This window comes from Castanea sativa, chromosome 3 (assembly GCF_040712315.1).
Source record: "Castanea sativa cultivar Marrone di Chiusa Pesio chromosome 3, ASM4071231v1".
Lineage (NCBI taxonomy): Eukaryota > Viridiplantae > Streptophyta > Magnoliopsida > Fagales > Fagaceae > Castanea > Castanea sativa.
In genome coordinates this window covers 59,640,545-59,657,140 of record NC_134015.1, presented here as the reverse complement: position 1 = coordinate 59,657,140, position 16,596 = coordinate 59,640,545, and the positions used below count along the sequence as shown (strand labels likewise).

The following is a 16,596-nucleotide window of genomic DNA, read 5'->3' as shown; positions in this document are numbered from 1 at the left end:
TATTTTTTTTTTTTTATACAAAATAGAATTTTTACTCTAGTCTAATTTAAGTGTATATGTGTGTAAAGCTCCCTCTTGGAGACTTAAACCCCGGTCCTTACGCCCAAACCCCAGTCCTTACCCCACACCTCACAAGCATTTATATTTATGGAATGATCACCGCATTAAAGTTGCGTAACAGTAAGCCTTTCTTGTATTTAAAACAGCACAAAGAGTAGCTTGTTTTTTTTGTGATTTTTTACATGGGCGCCAATTGTTTTTGTGGAAATCATGCTCGTGATAAGCAAGTGGCCTGGCACAAGTGGTAACGATACATGCAATTATGTAATTTGGATTAAGAGCATTCTCTTTCTTCAACAAAAAGTCATCACTAAGTAGTAACATATCGCATACGTTTTATTGTAGATTTAAAAATTAATACTCACAACATACAATCAACTAAATGATAAGTTACTCTACTAAATGATAAGACAGACTTCCATTAAGGAAAAGAAACGTCGATATCTTAGCACAGCATATAGGTCATTCGCCTTTCTGTAATCAAAATCCATTGTTTCCATCCAAAAAATAAAAATAAATCCATTGTGAGATCCCACCTACCCGGGTGTAATGATTGGCAGAACTAGGAGACTTTCTGGACCCTGAAGGTGAAACTGAATATTCATTTTAAAGCTATAATAAAGCAAAACTTGACTGAAGCTTTGTTTTTAAAATTTCCAATTTGCTCTGAATGCATCACAACCACCTTCGTTTAGCCATACGCTGCAAGTGCCTTTCGACACAAGAATAAAAATTAGTTGAAAATAAACAGTTTCAAATCTTTGAAACCTAAAATATGTTGTGTTTGAAGCGATAGAATATAGGTCAAGACATGATAAAGAGAGACCTGAGAATACACCAGCTTAATATTATTTCACTCAAATCTAAAAACTGCAAAAATCCCAATTCTCATTAACAGCTGACAACAGAAATGCCAGCTTCCAAGTTCCAATGCCTATACAACAAGCCTCTACCTTGATAATTGATGGTCGAGACGTGAAGGAACACAATAATGAAACACCATAGCTCTGATACTCACATTTCCAAGCAAACTGAACAGGATCCTATATTTACAGGATATTTCTTTTTTGGATTTCATTCTACAGTTTATTTATCAAACAAGTCCATAAGGAGTGAAAGGGGAAAAAAATAAAAGAAAAGTTAACAAAAGGAATGCAACCAAATTCTACTCAGGCTCAATGCTTAAGCCTTATAGCTGATGCCAAGAATATTTACAGCAGTCCCTCCTAATACCATTACTCCAAACTATATAACTCGTGCCGGCAAGGAAACCCATAAACCAAACCCTATCTTAACAATTCTTCACTCCCACAAAGCTACTAGGTCTTATTAATCTTTCTTTAATCCTCTCAGTCAAACAACTATAGGTATCTCAATCTCAAAACTGGCACGAAGTACCAAGCCTCTGTCTCTGCCTCTGACCTATGGTCACAGATTTCCTTTTGGCGAGTGCTGGGTACAGCAGCTCCTGAAACTTCTCCAGAAACATTTTCCATTCATCCTCACTCATATCTGCTAGCTTCACAAAGCTCACACTTGTCGGAAGCTGCTCATTTGCACTCCTGTGCCCAGATGATGTACTGGATAAATAGCCATTTTCAACTTTTGTTCCAGGATATTTCTGATGTTTATGATTCTTCTCGGCCAAAACTGTATTCTTCAACGACATAGAAAGCTTTGAAATGGCAGGGAACCTTTCAGGAGCTGGAAGAGTAGCAATTCCCTCTTGCTCTTCTTCTCCTTCACTTTCATCCTCCTCAATGCTTTCCTCCAGTTTAGATAGTGGATTGCGCCCATGCCCAAAACCTGTTCCATATTGGAATGATGCTCTGGTCATATAATCGTCTAGAGCCATCTTCTGCATAAAGTCCAACTCAAGTTCCTCATAGTCTATGTCAAATTGAAAATCCTCGTCTACAGAATCAGCTTTAGGGGATAACACCTCATCTGCTAGCACCCTCCTTGCTTCCATGCACACAACCTCGAGTTCACTGGGTTCCTCATTGCCGCTACGGAATTCCCTACTCATCATCTCGCCAATTTCAGCGAGGCAGAGGCCGAAAGCGGCAGCCTCCTTGAGGAAAATGGTGCAGAGAACCAAGACCCTGAGGCAAGCTTCTCGAATCATGGGAAGCTCACTTTGCAGCATCTCACAATCCCGATCTGGGTCAAGATTTTTTATGTACTGAAGCTCGTCTTCTGTGAATGGAATTGAAGCCTGAGGCCAATGAATCCACTCGAAGTATGGGTCCTCCAAAGTTTCTGGCAAGCAAAGGCCATGATCAATAGGAATGAGCTCCACCTGACCAAACCTCCCAACACCATCAAGTTTTCTGACTAAAAGGTTTCCTGCATGCCTGTCCGTGTTAAATATCCTAATGTCTAAGATCCCTATACGATGCACCGCTGCAACTGGGAAACTAGAGGTCCCATGATCACTGGCATCAAAATCATGTGAGATGTACTGTTGGAAAGATGCAATCTTGCTGACCTGATTCTTTTTGTGAGGCTTATTGCCATTCACCCCATCATTGACATTGAAGATTGAGTGAGTGATCTTCACGAGTGCAGTGGGAGGAACATTTGCAAAGTTATCATAGTCAAGAAGGAAAGCAGCAACTTCTCTGAAGCCCGTCTCCCCAACCCGCACTGATCGTTTCAAACCCGGTTGCCCAAGAGCTTTGCCAACAAAACCTTTTGGATTGTTTGGTGCAAAAGGTTCTTCATCTGTAGGCTTCACAATCGCAACACTCTCACCTTTGCAATTCCTAAAATAGTATGCACCACCGAGTCCACCATGAACAGGAATTGGATCAACCCCCATCTTAATTGCCTTCACAATTTCCTTGACTACTGGTCTCGTATTAACAAAGCAATTTGACTGTCCTAAAATCTCAATAAGACCACTCTGATCTCTCTGCTGGATATCCCTCCCCGTGGGTGACAGACAAGGAGTTGAGGAGCTCCTATGGATAAGGTTGCGTGTAAGAAGAAGAGGGGAATCATTTCGAACAGAACTAAGATCATTCTTCAACACCTTATCCCCAAAAGTGAGTGAGCTCTCCTCGGTTGGGAAATTAAGAGCTAGTTGCAACCTCCTCTTCACGGTATGGGCATTGTCATTGCGATCCAAATCCATCCCCAAAACACACCCAGTTTCGGTTTGCACAAAAACCCGTCTCCTCCCAGCAGGCTGTTTGCCCTCCGTTCTCCTGCTCCCGTGGTACTCCCCGCTGAGCGGGCTCTTAAAGAGTGTCACAGCCATCTGAGTTTGAACAGGGCTGTCCAATTCACGAGACATTCAGTAAATAGCGTAACTGAGGGGGGTCTGCACAGCCGACAACGGAGGAGGTGTTGGTGGTGGAAGAGAGTTTCTTCCCTCCCAAGAAGACACCAAACTCCAAAGCCGATATCGATTGTGCGCCAACAATGTGTGTCTCCCAAACTATCATCAATCAATAAACTCAAAAATTCAAATCCCAACCAAGATTGTCAAAGAACCAAAACAAAAACACACGAACAAGAAGAAGAAGAAGAAGAAAGAGATGTAGCTCAATATTTACATCGAACCAGCCATCGCTGCTCCCGAGTAATAGGATACAAGAATCTGCAAAAATAATTCCAACTGATTTAAAAAGTGAAACCCACCAAAATATAAATACTAACACTCACAAGGAAGCACTACTACATAAATCCTAAATGGCTAACTCATAATAAGAATCTGAATCTGAATAAGAAATTCACTTGATTTGGACTGAAATCAATAAAACCTTTCTATCCATTCCCCTCCCAGAAAAAGAAACCGAAATAATAATGCCACAAACAGTGTACTTCAGTAGATGTTAGCAGAATACATTGGAGCGTTAAGTTAGTTTTGTTATAACAGATTTAAAGGCATCCTTCAGTTTTTGGAACATTTATTTCTATAATATTTTGTCTGAATCTGAAGCAAAAACACCCTCTTTAGGGAACAGAGAAAACGTAAAGAAACAGCAAAAACACGGACAAAGGAATATATTTTGATATAAAAAAAATAAAAATAAAAAGTCGTCCAAGCTAAGAAAAGAAAAGATTGATCCCCCCAGTGAAAAGATCGAATACAAAGCATTTAGTAGATTTCTGAAGTTGACACAAATCATGAAAAAAGAAGATTGAAACAGAGAGATTTACTAGATTTTAGAGACGTAGGTATAGTTGATATGTGTGTCCGATGAACAAAGAATCAGAAGAAGAGACTAACCAGATAATGCGAGATCCGGGCGTTAGAGAGCGGCCTTTCAATCTGACCAAGAACCAAAAGGCTTAACGACCCGAGTCTCAACTCAATAAGTAACACTCAGGCAGGCAGGCAGAGGCCAAAGCCAAAGGATATGCCGACTCTCCTCTCTCTCTCTCTCTCAGTCAGTCCGATGATTCAACTCCTTTTTACCCAAAACACCCCCTTCTTCTTCTCCTTCTCTTCTCTTCTCTAAAAAGCAGTAAGTCTGCAGTCTCTTTGTTTTTGGCTTTGGGGCTCACTCAGACTCAAGACTCAGTTAAAAAAAAAGCTAAAGCTAACCCCTCAGTTTGTCTTTTGCTCTCAATCTAATTACTCTTTTTCTTTTTTATGTGATTAATTAGTGACTGGAAGGCTCTAGAACACGGAACCATGGCCGCTCGATTTGTGATTGTGAGAAGCGGTGAATAAATCTGGACCGTCAGATGAGGTTGGTGACGTGGAGATAAGGGATTGGGCAGTGACGTGGCGGTCCCTATCAAATCAAATACCCAGCGAATCCCCTTATTTCTTTTTTTTCTTTATTTTTCTTTATTTTATATTTATGAGGTTTAACCCTTTTGACAAATTCTAGGTGGATCCTATTCTATTCAGCCTCAGCTACAGCTACAGCAGCAGCAGCACACACACTGTGACCATATTTTACGTTAAATACCGAAATTATCTCTATCGCCAGGTTGCCGAAAGACCAAAATGCCCCAGGCCTTTGTTTGAGGAGGCTTGTCGTATTTTGTGCACTGTACGATACTAAAATACTAGGCCTAGGTCTAGGTCTAGGTCTAGGTCTAGGAAGGAGCTGGGAGGAGTTAGGAGTGGTGTGGCCGTGTGGGGGCCCTACTAGTCCAATACGGTGAAAGATATGATGCAGAGTCCTTTCCAGGCGATGCTGATCGTACGGTTTGGATTTACTGACACAATTTAATGGGATAGTTACTAGGAAGGTTCGGGACTAGCGGATCATCTTCACATCCATTTTTTATCCCCCACGCACAAACAAAGAAACAAAAAAATTATCTTCACACTCCCGTTTCTCTCTACATCTTTTCATTATAATAGATGTGTATGAGACTTATAAAGAGCATCTACATTAAAGACGTGAAAATTGTTAAAATGCTATTTTATAACTCAAAAAATTAAAACGTGTTCTACATTAAAATTGTCAAATCAAAAAAGTTTTAGGGCTGGTTGGTTTAGCATTTCAAACTCGCATTTTTACATTTTAAACAACATTACATAAATTTTCACACACTTTTTCACCCACATTTATTTCAAAAAACTACAAAAATCTCATCTCAAACTACTCTACCAAACACCTCCTTAGAGCATCCACAACAGTGGAGCTAAAAATTTAGTTTTTTAGCTCCACAAAAAGTTACTTTACCTATTTTACCTACTCACTTTACAAAACATGTTGCAGCAATGGATCTATTTTACCTTTCAACTCAATAAAATAATATAAACATCATAATAAAATAATATATTCATTACAATAAACAACAATCATAACCACCCGCTACCGTTGTCACTACCGTCGCCACCACCAACTCTTCCATCGCCGCCGCAATCGCTACCCCAAAAATTTACCAATTGTGAAAAGTGAGTCGGAGGGTACAGAACGAAAAATTAATATTGTATTCTCACTCTTTCTCTCCAAATAAATATAATAAAAAAAACCCTTATTCTCTTTCCTCAGTCTCTATCATCTCTCCTTCTCTCTTCAGTCACCGGTCTCAACTCTCAACCTTTCTCCCTCTCTCAGATCAGCTCTCTCTTTCTCCCTTTCTCATATCAGCTCTCTTAAACCTTGCTCTGTGTAAATCAGCAATGGCTGAGCATGGTGGGTCCGTAGAGGTGCTATGGTTTGGGTTCGTGTGTTTGGGCCCGTGGATTTGGTCTGTGGAATGGGTCTAGGCCCGTGTAGATCAGTGGTGGTGGTGGGTTGCTCATCAGTGGGTCTAGGTCCGTGTAGAGGTTGCTGATTTTTTTTTTTTTTTTTGTGATTGTTGGGGTGTCTGTAGTGGTGAGGTGGTGGCTGGCTGAGCTCCTCTTTCTTATGTGGTGGTTGCTGGAGAGATAGAGACAAAGAAGAGAGGAAAGAGAGAGATGTGAGAAGATGTGGTGGGGGTGGTGGGGGGGGTTGCCGTGGTCGGAGCTAGGTCTGTGGCTGCGTAGGTCGGTGGCGTGAGAGGTTTGAAAGTTGATAGAGAGAGTTGAGAGATTGTGAGAGTTCTGAGAAGAAAAGAAAAAGAAATTAAAAAATAATATTTTAATCGGGCTGGGAATATTTTTTTTTTTTAGCTCTCAGCTACAGTGCATATCTATAAATAGATGTGCACTATAGCAATGAAGCTAAAAAAAAAAATACATTTATCTCCACTGCTGTATGGATGATTTCTGTATTTTGGTGGAGCTAAAATAGCTATTTAGCTCTACTGCTGCAAATGCTCGTAGCATCTTGTTAAAACTTCATCAGGTCTCATAATGGAATGTTTATTCTTGTAATAGGTCCCATAATGTAATAGAAATTGTGATAAGCTACAAGTATGGTTAGAAGACATACATGTGGATGTTGCTCCTTATACATTGTTTGTTAATTCTTAGTATCAATGAAATAAACAACCGATTGCTTTCTATAAAAATAAATTGTGGAATGCTTATTCACATGGAATAGCTATTTGATGGTTTGGCTATATTTTTATTATATTAAATAGTTATTTTTTGAATTGAAGAATAGTGATTCTTCTCTAAAAAAGATGTATTAACTATTTCTTAATATATGTAATAACTTTAAAATTTATTATATTTACAAAAATACAAACCATTTCTATTTGTATTATTAAATATTATAAAATTATTATATTTCCGAAAATACAAATTTGTGCTTTTATTCTTGTAGGGATGAAAGGCCCATGAATGTATATTAAGTCGTGGGCCTTGTCTGAGGACATTTAATAATCCGAGGACCGGTAAATGTTAGCAAAGAGGTACGAATTAGTGAATTATGGAAGGATCCTGGTCATGAAGGTTTGAGAAGATCATCCAAGGAGAAATGCCTCTTCAGCTTAATAGAGTAGAGGTCAAAGAAGTTGACCTGCCATTAAGGGCAATACTCCGGGCAATTCTACTAGTAAGGATAAACATTAGGAGGGAATATGACAAAGGGAAGCTAAGAAATATCTAAGAAAAAACTGCTACCACCGCATTAAATGCTCTGTACTAACTCTCTGGCCGCATTAATGTGAAAGTGATACCTGAACAGTGATATTCAGCCTTACAACTATTTTCAAATACTTCAAGAAGGTGCTGATGGGACAAGGATCAAAAGAGGCAACTTGACCTACACGTAGAGGGTGGAGATGAAGCAAAACAGGAGAATATAAGGAAGAAAGACTCCATTACAATGGGACATCTGAGAATCTGTAGAGAAAAATACCGTAGTAATAAAAACTGTAATTGTAATCAAGTTTAAGAGAAATATATACAAGAGCTATTCTCCTTGGACTTCGCCGAGGAAGATTTACTTTGCACACAACCTGTTTATCTTTGTTTTTCTTGCCATCTTTAACCTATTATGATTGTTGTCCAACTCATTAAAATCTAGTTTCAAGCCCACTCTCTACAAATTCATTGTGTTGACTCTTTGGGCCTTAATCCTTTTATCTTTTGGGCTTAAGATCCAAACCGCGCCCTTACAATTCCTATTTCACAAGCAAACATATTAATAAAAAAATATGTAGAAATATTAATAAGAATAGTGAATATGTTACATCACTTCATTGAAAACACCAAGAGGTTTCTTTATATTGCAACTCATGAATGACATCATGGAATCACTAAAATTATTTCCCAAGTTTTGCAATGAAAATCTCAAGATATTCTAAACACTATGCATCTTATTTAAAATAGTAAGGGAAGTTACACTTTATAACCTTAAATTATACCTCAAATTACACTTTATATTGTAAACTCTCAAAATGTACGGTTAGCAATTTAAACTATAACGTATATCTCATGTTACACTTTGCACCTCATCGTCAATTATATCGTTATCTTGGACGACATCACGTGAAAAAACTCTATTGCCTATATTCTCAATCTTTTAAAAATAAAGTTGAAATTGTACTTTACCACTCTAAACTATATTTTTAATTACATTTTATACCCTAAACTTTTGTTTTCCATCTAAAATAAAATAGAATTGACAGCAAGTGCAAAATGTAACACGAGTTATAGTTTAGGGATGCTAATCATGAATTTTGAAAGTTTATGGTATAAAGTATAATCTGAGATATGGTTTAGAGTGCTAAAGTGTAATTACCCAAAATAATGATGAATTGAATGCAAAAATTAAAGAAACTAGATGAGATTTTTGTCTCATCATATGAAAGAAAAAAAAATTTGAGCAACACAAAATAGATATTCTTGATTTAAGTGCTTGGTATGTTGGAAGGCATTATCAAGAAGATGATTTTGATGTGGAGTACTATTATTATTGTTGCCATAATTGATTTAATAAGGATACAATGAAATTACTTAACCTAGCTTAGGTGTGGATCGATCCTATTGTTGGAAATTTTTTTTTTTTTTTTATGTTTGATATTAATAACATTTGAAAGCTTACTAATAAGTTTTATTCTGAAGAAAGTGTTTGTTTTAAAGAAGAATATATTATGAGTTTGACTGCATCCAGTACTCTTGTGTATTAGATGCAACATATATGGGCACACATATCTTAAAATGTTCCGTATGCTAGAATACCGGAAGGAAGCCTTACCAATGTTTCATGAGCACTCTCATATGTTACCTTCAAAAAGTTTAAAAAAAGAAAAAGAAAAAGAAAATATTATGACCAATATCGTTGGAAGCATTCCTTTATTTCTTTTCTACTGTTATATGAACTTATGATAGGCAAGCCGACATGCAGATATTCTATAATTAGATCAAAGGAACATCCAACTGAAAGAATACATCAAAATAGGAGAAGTAAAGTACCTCAAAAACTAAGGATTTAGATATATGTTTCACTTTTTTGGAGAAAATAAAAAGGCAATTAGCACCGGTGGAAAGCAAACATGTACCAAGCTTGGTTTATGTGCCCCCACGAGCTCCCACCACATGTGCAAAGTGAACAACGACCACGTAGTTATTGAATGCTCGTTAGTCTCCAAGAATCAAATCTTAGGGCTTTCTTAGAAATAGTCTCCGAATGCTACTAGTGAATTAGAGCAAGAAAGGATTAGGTAAGGGACAGAGAGTTTCTGATCAGGTGTGTTTTTACGTAAAATTAAAGATACCTCTATATACATACATATTTGGACAACAAACCCTAATTACAATTAATAGGGTTTTTTTTTTTTTTTTTTCCTTTTTAATGGGTCCAGGCATCCAGCACTCCGATGGTAATATAAGAAAAGGGGTTTGTTTTTAATATAGCACTAGCCGGTCTTTGTGGTAATATTTTATGGTAAGAGCATCCATATCAGTGGGTGTAAATTTTTTGTCTATTTTGCAACAAAAAAAAACATATTTTTTCTATTTTACACACCTACTTTTTCAAAACACCTATATCAGTTTATCTATTCAAAACATTTATTCAATAAAATATTCGTTCATTTACATTTTTTTTATTATTTCCTTCTCTCTATCTCTAGAACCCTCTCACAGATCCAACACAAACCCAAAATCACCAACACCCAGCCACCATCAATGATCAATCCACACCCACCATCACAACAATCTTGACTCAAGAACCAAGCCGCAAACCCACCATAACCCAATACCCAAACAAAACCCAAAAACCACCTGCCACCACGGTGAACAATCCCCCACCTCCACCACCATGAACCGACAAAAAATCCATCCCAAAATCAACATTTCAAGACCAATCAGAATCCAGAGCCAAATATCAAGCATAAAAAAAACACAATCAACAATTGCACATTAAATGACCAAAGATCAAATAGAACAAACCCCAGATGGAATTGCAAAGAGAAAATACCAAATACAAGATCGCTGGACTCACTACTAGAGCAACAAGAAATAGGAAACTGGTCCGTACAAAAGCTCGTGCACTAATCACCGACGTTCATTACTTGGTCGAAATTCACCGTCTTCTCCATCGAATCTGTTGGAAAATTTAGACCCCGATTGATAGAATTAACAAGTTTTAAACCCAAATTGTTAATTAGATATATTATGAATAAACCTTGTTAAAACAAATAAATATCAATATCATGCACAACGGAATAATAAATAACATGAGATATGATAACTCAGGAAAATCAATGAAACAAATTAGTTTCACAGTAAAAAACCTAGGAAGAAACCTTCCCAAAAAGAAATTTACTATAGTAAAAAGAAGTTTTAGATCTAGTACAAAACTTTTGTCCCTAGATTCTACAATCCTCGTAGATGAACTTACAGCAGAAATCTTCTATCGCTTCAGAACCTCTAAACTCTTCAATATATGAACGTCATCCTTTTGCACAAATCCCAGTATATTAATAACCAATGATGCACGGATCTTAGTACGTGACTAACTCCAGCAACTTGAAGAAAATGTTGTTGGCTACAAAGTTCTTCACTTCATCAACAATGAAGATCAAGAAGTACCTGGCTACAAAACCCTAAGTCGCAAAAGACGGAGTAACTTTTTACGGAGAGAATAAGACACTCGGTCACTTTTTCATATGTTCTCTATGTGCATGCCCTTTGTGACGGCCTTTAAAATAAGCCATATATATGTCTAAGGTTGTGAGAAAAGAAACTCTACACAAATATTTTAGCATGGGCCGAAAATTAGATCTGAAATTCTAATTTCGTAGATCTCGACAGATTCAGCTTTTGTCAAGCTTCTGTCGAGCTTTCTTCATTAAGTCTCGATAGATACTGCTTTTGTCGAAGTATCTGTCGAGTTTTAATGAACAATTTTTCTTCACTTGTTTCTTGGTCCAATTTTCATAACTTTAATACTTGGTTTGAATAACATATTTCTTGAAGTACTAAACCAACTCTAGATCTACCCAATTACAAGTAAAATGCATTTTGTTAAAAGATTAGTCAATTACATAAGATATGTCCTTAATGATTCTCCTTTTCTTTGAGACTGCCGTGATAGTGCTTAAGCCTGAGCCAAAAAAATCCACCTCCAAGAAAAGCATTGTGAGCGGCGATTAGTGAAAGATTCTGAAAACCACCACGACTGTGACAAGGGTGAGCGGCGATTGCTGGTGTGATGTCCAGCCATTGAAGCTAGAGAAAGATAATGAGATGAGAGAAATGAGAGTTGAGAGGGTTGGTAACTGGCCCGATCTAATTTGATTAGAAAGAGAGAGTGAGGTGAGAATGAGAGTGAGAGAGACCAGAGAAAGAGAGAGAAAAAAAACTAAAATATTAAATACAAATCTATAGTAACCGTGCATATATGCACGGTTACTGTAGCATTTTTGGATATATACAAAGTTATGCACCCACTGATGTGGGTGTTTTTTTGGGCAAAATGTGTAAAACTAACCTCTTTTTGTATTTTAGAAGGACTGATGCGGTTACTTTAAATATTGTTCTTTTTTAATACTAGTTTTTTAAGAGAGTTTCAATTTAAGGTGTCCGCTCTTAATGACAGTTTTTATACAAACTAAGACACTAATTGTTTTTTAGTGTAGATGAGGATTGAATCTCAAATCTATTATTCAACCATCAGAGATTTTTCTAGTTAAAATAATAAAAGTTTGATGATCATAACTAGTTTAGCGTGCTCGTGAAATTTCCCTTGACAATTCTTAGTATACGTGGGTTTTGGGTTAACAAGTTCCATCACAATTAAGGATTTAGTCTTTCTTATGATGTTATGTTGAAGTCCAAGATATATACTAGTAAGTATGCAGTGTGCTCAATACTAAGCTTGAACGATCTTTTAGCTTTTAAAAAAAAAAATTGATCATTTATTTATTTATTTTAGTAGTATTTTTTTAATACGTATAACATAGAGGGATTAAACCTTCGACACAAATCCCACCAAAAGAGCATCTCACACCATATGATCATTAAGCCTTATGTAAAAGCTTGATTAGTATTGTTTTGTTCAAGCAAAAGTTCACCTAATATAATTTCCATAAATTACTGTATAAGTTTAACCATCATATTAATGGGATTAGTTAGGCATGATATATGTGTTGCAAATCATAGTGTCAAAGCATGTCGAAATTGGGTTATATCAATAAAATTGTGTTGAAGACTTAATTAAAATTGACTCTGGGTTATAAATTGCTCAAAAACAACAAAATTTCAATCTACTCAAAATTCAAGATTTGATCATATTTCTAAGTAAAACTTGTTTCATTAAAAAGTAGACATTTGGAGCTTCAAAACAAAAATATAGAAAAAAACCCTTATACAATAAAATATATTATGAAGGGCGCCCCATCATCAAATGCATATTCTTTTGGCCCCATATGGAACTCTAATCCAAGAAGCCAAGTTCATCTTTTGCTCCTATAGTCGGATTAGTTTTTCACACACTAAACTTAAGGGCAATAAGGAAACTCATAATCATGCAAGATTTGCAAAAAGATGTTTAATTAAGATTTTATAGTATATGTGGATGGAGCATGCTCCATCACAATTTCAAGCTATAATTCAGATGATATAGTTGTTTCTTCATAATAAAAGTACTTATTTTCTTCTATAAAAATATAAAATAAAAATTTAAGGCCCTCTTCTATTAGCTAATATAATGTATTGTCTATTTTTTTACAATGAATTTTTAATTAAAAAATATCCATTTCTTTGATTGTTGTGCATATTGTTAACACGATTTACTATATTTGTGTTAGTTTAAGAGTATAAAACATGGAATTGTGTTAGTTTAAGAGTATAAAACATGGAAAGTGACTAAACTCTTCATTTCTTTGTCTATCAAAACCAAAACAAGAATTTATAGTTTTTACAAATTCACTATTGAAATCCAATGTTCATTACCTGAAATTAGACATCACTAAGAGAGACAAAAATGATCTAAAATAGAAAATTTATCATGATATATTTTTAATTGTTTAGATTTATTTCCAAAAAGTTTTACAAATAGATGAAAATACAATAATTAATTTACTAGATTATATAAAAATGCTAGACTTTTTTCCAAATTTATGTATTGCTTAGATAATAATAATAATACTAACAATGTTTGTTGTAGTAGCGTTTGTAAGTGCACAATTGTACTCGAACCCAAAAACAAGTGTTGGGCTCAGGCCCAATGAGCCTTATACAATAAAGTTTGTAGAGTATGGATTTAAAATCTAGGTTCGGGATGTTGGAAGTTTGTTTAATAGGCTAGAGTACCACTATCTGTGCAAATGACAAGCAAATATGATAAAAAGACCTCCTCGGACGTAAGCCGAGGATGATTTGTGTATATATGTTCTCTTTTTATGTCAAAGTTTACAATTCCTAGTTCCTGTTTTTTCTCAACGGAAAGTGTAGAGAGCCCCCCTTCTTTCCTCTTTCGTTTCCTTATATATTTCTCCTTCACTGGTTCATACACGTGTCATCCAAATCTTCCTCCTAGATACTTGTCACATTCACCACCTCCTTGAAGTCTTCAAATAATAGCAGGGAGGCTGAACTCTACTGTTCAGAGGTCATTTTCCCATTAATGCGGCCAGGGAGGTAGATGCAGGATCTTTAATGTGGTGGTAGCAGCATTTTCCTTAGATATTTCTCTCACATCCTCACTTCTAGAGGGTGCTTGGATCACCCTCTTACCCATCAGTTTTTCCAGAATTCTGTCTTTAACCCGTTTAGCAAGTCCCGAGGTCGTTGCCTGGCCTGTCCGAGGATACATTCCTTCTTGGACTACTCTTCGGACCTCTATAGTGCAAATTGACTTGTGGGTCTGGAGGTCCTGATAAAAAACGAACTAGTACTAGCCAATCAGGCCCAAAGCCCAAATGTTTATTCAGGAGTTTTCACTCCCACAGCGTTGATTTGCATAATTTTTTTAAAAAAAAAAATTGAAATTAGTTATATCTTATATAAGATTGACTGTCACAAGAAAGAGTAAGTAGGTTAGTTATATTACTAACTAAATAGGAGAATTTGAACACAAAGTAATTGAAAAGACCCCATTTAAAGTTGTTGTCTTATAATCCAAAATGCGTTGAGCTGACCTCCAACAATACTAGCAGATCAATTGGCTTCTCTTTCAGTCTGCATGCATACAGAATGGACAAGAAGTGAACATTCAAGTAATGTGAGGGAGAGGAGATATACTTCGGCCAAGCTAACACTTTTTTTTTTATTGAAAACTTTTTAAAAACTGAGATAATGATGAGTCAAATGCTGCATTGATTTGCAAGATTAAAGAAGTCGATACGTGCAAGACGGCACATGGACGTGCAGGGCCGTCCATTGTCGAGGTTAAGACTTTCATGGAGTCCATTTTATATATATAATATCCTCTAAATTAGCAACATAGTTTATATATATCGTGGAATCCAACAAATCTCGTCCATTAAATCAAATATTAATTAGTTTATATATGGTCAACATTCTGACATATATAGTGATCTCAATCTCATTAATTTAAGATACCAACTTGATTATTGTAATAACCGATACGATTAGCAGAGATTAATATTGATTGACTGATTCAAGGGCTATTGATTCAAAGGCTATGATCTTAGATCCTAAGAAGTGAAGGATCCCAGTGATCCCACAATGCCGTATACTTTTTTACTTGGATCTTTTATATGTGGGTTGTGTTAACGGGCACAATAAGCTGCTTGTTAACAATACATTTTAAATAATTTTTTTAATTTTTGACACTTTTTTTAATTTTTGACAAACTTATTTTATTTCTTTTAACAATTTTCTTACAGTTTGTTTTTGCACTTTTTAAATGAAATACAAAAAAGTAAATGTTAACAAACGCTTGTTAACATTTCCCTTTACATGTATAGACGTTATTAGCTGATCCCACAGACCATAGTAAAGTGTGTCATGCAAAGCTAGCTGCATGTTAAATGTAGTCAAACTAATAATAAAGCATTCTGCAAAGACTGCATCATCTGCATCTGCATGTGATGGTGACTGGTAGAATATCATTGTTTTATCCGACACGTATCCCTCTTATCGTCTACCGTGTCTTCGTGTCACTATTTCTTTATTATTTATTGTACTCACGAAGCAACCTCTGAATTACTCCATGTCGTCCATCTCTGTTTGGACTCTGGATAAGGTACAAGTGGAATATAATGCGACTGCTGAGCCACACCGCTCGGTCTAGCCAGATTCAATGCTTTCTTTCAAACATAACCCATTCAATTATGCAAAGAAAACAAAAAAATAAAAAGAAAAAAACATAATCCAATCAACAAACTTCCATTTTACAATATTAAGTTACAAGTTTTGAACATGGGATTATTGAGATACAAGGTCTTTTACAATATTAAATTGTTAATTATGTTCTATCTTTTTATGAAAAAAAAATATATTATATATATATATATATATATATATATATATTATTGAGATACAAGGTCTTTTACAATATTAAATTATTAATTATGTTTTATCTTTTTATGAAAATATATATATAAATTTTTTCATAAAAAGATAGAACATAATTAATAATTTAATATTGTAAAAGACCTTGTATTTCAATAATATATATATATATATATACTTATTTATAGTTTATTGGTTTGTGTGTATAAATTCAATGTGTTTGTATGTCTTTTTATAATTGTACACCATTTGACTTTATTTAAAAAGTCATGCCAACGAATACCTTTAGGGTATTGGTTAAAAATTCATTTTAGGAAAATTTTGATATTACTTTTAAGAAAAATAAAAAAAAACTGTCAAAATATTAATTTCATTTTTTTCTTTTCTCATAAAAACTTTCTTTAAATAGATTATTAATCAATATCCTAAGAGCATTTGTTAGCATTTCCTAATCTAAATAAATATATATATATATATATGTCATTAAATGGAGTATTAAACACATGTTAATTAACCTATACTCTTAGGTCATCTGTCAACAAATAAGTATCAAAGATAAAAATAGTGTAGAATTTTTAGAGTAACTCCACCATAGAGTTCCTAAAACCTTATCCACAAAAAGAGTGGATTGAATTTGTTATGCCATCAAAACTTCTCCATAAAGATAATAACAAATATTCAATTATTAACATTTTTAATTTTTTAATTTTATAGATAATATATAATTTCAACCTATAATATTTACTTCATGATAATTA

General features: G+C 35.2%; 1 protein-coding gene across 2 annotated transcripts; it reads right to left on the bottom strand.

Moving 5' to 3' along the window:
- Nucleotides 1-1,052: 1,052 nt before the first annotated feature.
- LOC142627638 (phosphatidylinositol 4-kinase gamma 5-like) lies at nucleotides 1,053-4,568 on the bottom strand. 2 transcript variants are annotated; one of them, XM_075801518.1, is made up of 3 exons: nucleotides 4,301-4,568; nucleotides 3,624-3,667; nucleotides 1,053-3,505 (listed from the first exon to the last, which is right to left on the bottom strand). In XM_075801518.1, the coding sequence occupies exon 3, from the start codon at nucleotides 3,359-3,361 to the stop codon at nucleotides 1,439-1,441; it is 1,923 nt and encodes a 640-aa protein (XP_075657633.1). In that variant the 5' UTR covers nucleotides 3,362-3,505; nucleotides 3,624-3,667; nucleotides 4,301-4,568; the 3' UTR covers nucleotides 1,053-1,438. The 2 variants fall into 2 exon arrangements, with proteins under 2 accessions (XP_075657633.1, XP_075657632.1); XM_075801517.1 differs by having other exon boundaries at nucleotides 1,053-3,667; nucleotides 4,301-4,543.
- Between the last annotated feature and the right edge of the window lie 12,028 nt (nucleotides 4,569-16,596).